The sequence below is a fragment of the Psammomys obesus genome, unplaced genomic scaffold, assembly GCF_907164565.1.
Source record: "Psammomys obesus unplaced genomic scaffold, mPsaObe1.curated_primary_1811, whole genome shotgun sequence".
Lineage (NCBI taxonomy): Eukaryota > Metazoa > Chordata > Mammalia > Rodentia > Muridae > Psammomys > Psammomys obesus.
The window spans coordinates 4,376,143-4,382,142 of NW_026586463.1; the positions used below are offsets into that span (position 1 = coordinate 4,376,143).

At 41.0% G+C, this 6,000-nt stretch overlaps 1 protein-coding gene across 1 annotated transcript in view; it reads right to left on the reverse strand.

Annotated features, from left to right (window-relative positions):
* Positions 1-681, reverse strand: part of Rnf180 (ring finger protein 180) — a 109,376-nt gene extending 108,695 nt beyond the window's left edge. The window contains exon 1 of the mRNA XM_055601962.1: positions 590-681. Within this exon, the coding sequence (XP_055457937.1) occupies positions 590-637 (48 nt within the window). The 5' untranslated portion in view covers positions 638-681. The remainder of the gene's footprint in view (positions 1-589) is intronic.
* Positions 682-6,000: the final 5,319 nt, after the last annotated feature.

Consider the following 6,000-nt stretch of genomic DNA (forward strand, 5'->3'; position numbering starts at 1 on the left):
TGCACAAAGATATCTTACTCACTTGGTAAAACAGGCACGATTCTAGCTGCTAAGGACACAGTAGTCAGCAAAGAATAAGATTTTCTTGTTTTATGGTGTTCATGTTCTATTATGGAAGCTTGGAAATTAATGAGGAATGAGCAAGCTAAATGCAGGCATGTTTGACTGTGTGTGTGTGTCTGTGTGTGAGTATATATTTGTGTGCCATTATATCCTCATGTATATTTTCCAGTGATACATAATGCCGTGTGCTTAAGCCTGCGTGATACGGGCATATAAAGCAGAGGGGAGAGGAAGGCAGTGAGAAGATGGACAGTGGTTGGCAGTTAACAGGTTGCTAGGCAATGTCTCACTAAAAACAAAGAACAATAGAAATGGGGGGAAAACAAGGTTAGTATCTGTTGGCACACTTAGAGACTGCAGATACCAGGTGCAAAGTTATATAGAAAAGTACTCCCCAGAAAGAGTAGAAGAGCCAGGAGAAATAGAATCACTCATGTGTTCTGAAAAAGCATGTCTAAGAAAGAAAAAGAGCATGTAAGTATCTTGAAGGCCATTCTTAACTTTACTCAGGGAGAGAGAAACTTACTTTTTGTACTCGGCAGTTTATCCAGTCTGGAAGGGTTTCTATATTCATGTGCCACAGATGACAAGTGTTTTGAGCATCAACTGATTCATTTCTGTCCTGTTATGGAAAAATAAATATTAGCAATTATCACTTCATAATTTATTTTACAGTTTCCATATTAAAGAAAAAATCCATTTTAGTTATAAATCAAATATTGCCTTCTTTCCCTTGTTCCCATCATCAAAAATTAGGATCAAATTTCTTTTTCAGGAAATATCTACCTGTGACTCAGAAAGTATCAGTGAATGACATATCTAGTGGCCTGTTTTTGTTTTTCTGTGCGAGACTAAATAGTGTTGTTCACAGGAACTGTCCCCCACTTCAATCTCTGATTTTATTTGCATTCTACTGTGAATACATAAAGAAGTATGTATATCCTCTACCAGACCATCAATCAATGTGATGGCTAGGAAGAGAAACGACACATTCTGACATGCTGAAAACCAGCAGAAACAGGAGCTTCTCAGAGGACAGCTATGTCAGGCTCCTCTCTGAGAACACAGCAGAGTGTCATGAACAGTGTCAGGGGTTGGCTCTCTCCCATGGGGTAGGGCCAGGCATTGGTTGGACATTGCCTCCACCTCTGCTCTATCTTTATCCCTATACATCTTGTAAATTTTGGGTTGAAGTTTTTGTGGGTTGGTTGGAGTTCCCTCCCTCCACTAGGAGTCCTGTCTAGTTAGAGGGTGGCCTCTTCAGTCTTGGAGTCTCAGCTACAGTCACCCCCACAATCTTTCCAGAAACCTATCCTATCTTAGGTTTCCAGCTTGTCACAGAGATGAGCACACCCACAGTTTCTCTTCTCTCTGCAGGTCTTTAGTCCTCCTGCCCTACCCTCTCCAGGTCTGATCTCTACCCTCCTTTCTCTCTGTGCTCCCTCTCCTACCTGGTTCCCTCTCTTCAACCACTTCCATTGTCTATTCTATTTCCCCTTCTGAGTGAGATTTAAGCATCCTCCGTTGGGTCCACAGATGTAGCCAATGGGCTACATGTGGGTTCCCTAGTAAGGGGAGCAGGAGCTCTCTCACATGGTCTCTATTACCTGCTATTTGGTCACTTCCCCCTGGTGGGGCTGCCTGGCCAGGCCACAGGGGACTTGATGAGCTGGGGTGAGTTGTTGTTGCTGGTGGGCTCCCCTTTTTTGAGGAATAGGAGAGGGAAGAGGGGGAAGAGAAAGGAAGGGGTGGACTGGGAACAGAAGAGGAAGGGGGCTGCGATTGGGACATAAAGTGAATAAACAAATTTTTAAAAGATTCTTTTCCTCTTTGAGTCACCACGTCTCTCGCCTGGAGAGATATCTCATTGGTGAACAACAGGTGCTGCTCTTACAGAAAGGCCAAATTTGACTCCCAGCAGCCATGGTGGGCAGTTTGCAATTGTCTGGAACTTCAGTTTCAGTGGGGTTGATGGCTTTGGCCCCAGTGGGCACCTGCACTCACACACACACACTCACACTCATACACACACCTGCGCTCACATGCACATCCACTCATACACACACATACACATAATTAAAAATAATGAAATAAGTCTTTTTAAAGTTACCCTGTGTCTGTATGGTATTTTATATTATGGTACAAAACACAGCCAGGCTGAAAACAGGCGCCAGGCAAGCATGTCGTGGCTATTAATAAAGACGACTGAGAACTCTGCAAAAAGAGAACAAACCTATAAAGTAATAAAATTATGACCAAGAACTACTCTGAGGAGTTGATCTCATACACAGGAAGCTAGCTATGGGTAATATGTAAATACTATGTGGTTGTACATAAGGACAAGGGCACCTGTAGTAGAGCACGGTATCTATGTGGGATCCTGGAACCAACTCCTCAGACAATGAAGATAACAGAGAAGGAAGAGCCAGAGGCTGGGAATAGCAGTGACTGTCCTACCTGAATTTTCTCATTCAGTCTTTGTAACCACACCCAGTAGTTACTCTTACTGATCCAGTCCCAAAGACAAGAATGTTGAGATCTAATGGAGCTGGCGAGGTTCTCTGAGTTGACAGCCCATAAGGTTTTTGGAACTACAGTCTAGAGAACATCCACCAGGCTAGAGGGTCACAAGCTAAAACCACTGTGGGAAGAAAGCCGTGTTCTTTCAAATGTATCAAGGGAACACAGCTCAAACTTCATTGAGAGCAGCAGTTCACGTCACAATGGGTCTTTATTTGCTCATTCATGGCAAACAAACTACACAGAAACAAGAAGACATCTGAATCCTTTTCCTTAGAGTCATAACACAATTATAGATACCTCCATGCTTGCCACCTTGTCCTATCCCCCACCCCTGGGGAAATATTCTGGTCATTCAGTCACTGATAATTCTAGATCTTCAAACTTTAATGTAAGAAATCTGTGAGCACGACTTTCTGCAGGCCTTGGATAGCCACCTCCAGCGGGTTCTAGAAAAAGTACGAGTAGAATTAAACGAAAGTAGTCCAGGTTAAGATCATGAGTCTGCTGAAGGGCCACGTCAGAAAGGTGTTTTCCTAGATAGGGTTCCCATGTCACCGGCATGAGAGACCCAGATGCTCAAGCATTTATTCATTTATTTCCAATCCCAGAGACTGCACACTAAATCTACAACGTGATGATTCTCTATGGAGAGAGGTTAAGAATCCTGAAATATTTTTGGAACCTGGCTTTGTGTGCCTTTATCACCTGCCTTTTCCAGCATTTTAAGCTGGTAGTGAACACGTTGCTGTGACGGTTTGGTCACTGATAGCAACCTTCCTCTAAGTAACATGCAACTTATGCTGATTGGAAAAATCAGAAAACTGAGAATCCTCTACCCGTCCAAAATGTTTAAGTAAGAAGTTTGAGAAAGCTAAGGTCAAATGTGAAGTACATAAGCAACAAACAAAAGTCCACTGATACAGAAGGTCCTCCACCCCTTCCCTTTGATCCTAGTCTATCAGGTCTCATCAGGACTGGATGCATTGTCTTCCTCTGTGGCCTGGTTAGGCTGTACCCCCTTCAGGGGGAGGTGATCAAAAAGCAAGCCACTGAGTTCATGTCAGAGACAGTCCCTGATCCCATTATTATGGAACCCACTTGGACACTGAACTGCCATGGGCTACATCTGTGCAGGGGTTCTAGGTTGTCTCCATGCATGGTTCTTGGTTAGAGTATAATAAGTCTTAGAAAAGACCGCTATGCCCAGATTTTTTGATTCTGCTCTTTTTGTGGAGCTCCTGTCCTCTCCAGGTCTTACTATCTTCCCCTTCTTTCTTAAGATTCGCCACAGTGGAAGACAATGCAGCTACTCCTGATGAGACCTGATAGAATAGAATCAGAAGGAAAGGACCTCCCGTATCAATGGACTTGGGGAGGGAAATAGGTGGAGAAGAGGGAAGAAAGGTGGAATTGGGAGGGGAAGAAGAAGGGAGGGAGCTATAGGTGGGATACAAAGGGAATAAACTGTAATTAATAAAAATAAAAAATTATAAAAAAATCAATCTTTCACGTATATGAAAGATGAGTGTCATTTTATTTTCTCCATATCCTAACAACTGAAGTATAATTTCATTTTGTTCGTGCTGGAAACAATATTTAATCTCCTGAAAATTCTCAATGCAAATCGTGAAGTAGTGACTTGGCTTTCTTTAGTTGCTAGGTCCAAATCTCACTGAGGGGTAAGCTGCGTGGAGTGCATACTTAGTATTCATGACACCTTCAGGTCATGTGACAGTGCCTGAAATAGAGTGAACACATACATTTACATGCTGGACGAACGAAAGACACCTGCTCCACATTGGCATGTAATTCTCAAACAGTAACTGTTATCTTTATCAACCCCAGGCACTTTGGCGTGAAAGTTGTTTTTTTTTTTCTTTGATTACCAAAACGTACATGAATGACAACATACATGCTTTCGCTTTTCTACACTGTTAGAAAGTTTTCATTTTCATATTGAAATTATTAAGATTTTGCTTCTATACGGGCTATGATACATTAAATCAAATTTTAATCTGTTTATAAAAATTCTGGAAAATCTTAATTGGAAGTGACTCAATAAAAGCAAATAGTGTAGTTTTCCCTAAATACTCTGCCTTTGAAACAAGTATGGAGTATAGAGTTTTTGGAGAACAGGGTTAACCTGTAAGACATCCCAAGGCTTGAGCTCTTCACATTAGAAGGTGATACTTGTACAGACAGTACAACTGATGAATTCCCTTCTTTCTCTCTTTCTTTCTTTCTCTTTTTCTTCCTTTCTTTCTTTCTTTCTTTCTTTCTTTCTTTCTTTCTTTCTTTCTTTCTTCCTTTCTTTTATACAGTTTAAGTATTTTTTCCTTGAAAACATTTATTTATTACAATTTATTCACTTTGTATCCCAGCTGTAGTCCCCTCCCTCATCTCCTTCCAGTCCCACCCTTCCTTCCTCTTCTCCTCCTATGCCCCTCCCCTAGTCCACTGATAGGGGAGGTTTCCTCCCTTTCTATCTGACCCTAGCCTATCTCATCAGGACTGGCTGCACTGTCTTCTTCTGTGGCCTGATAAATTCTTAAGGGCCTCTTACAGATTAAAGCAAATCACAATAAACAAATATGGTCACCTTTTCATTATAAAGCCCAGAATTTGCTCTGACTTTTCAAGACGGTTTACATATTAGCAAAAAAAAGGTTAAAATGAAAGAAGAGAAGAAACAGACGAAAGAAAAATTCCATGTTGTTAAAAAAAAATAAGATTATTAACTTTAAAGTGAGTTCATGGTAGTCAACCTAAAAATATTTACTAATCACTAGACACAGCATTGACCACACAGCCCTTGTAAGGAGATTTAACATGTCAGGAGCTTTGATGCAAAGCGTTCACTATACAAATTTCATTGTTTCACCTATTCTTATAAATTGACAATAATATTCATCACATGATATTGATCATAACCCTAAGAAGCCATTACCCACTGTTAACTCTTTCTATGCTTCCTGAATGTTCCTACATAGACAATATCAAAACCATAGCTGTACATATGTAAAACTTAACAATATGAGTTCTTATGATTTTTATTAAGCAGCAAATACTTACATTATGGTCACTGTGCCTGAGGAACTGCTTTAAGCAGTTTTGCATGTTATAGATAAGAATGCTGAAACAAGTAAAATTAAGCAACCATTTAGCAACTTGTCAAGGATGGTTGACATCCTTGTCAAGGATGGGAACATCCAGTCAGTTCAGCTTCAGGATTCATGTCCTCAGACACTGAGGTTCCAACAGACATCTGTAGCAGATAAATGCTACAGATTCTAGGACGATGCACTAGCCTGTATCTCCTGCCTGAGCACAGTTAGAGCACTGTGGCTAGTTCACTACGATGCCTAGGAGATTATTTATATCAAGTGAAACGTGACAGGACAGAGGAGAAAAAAA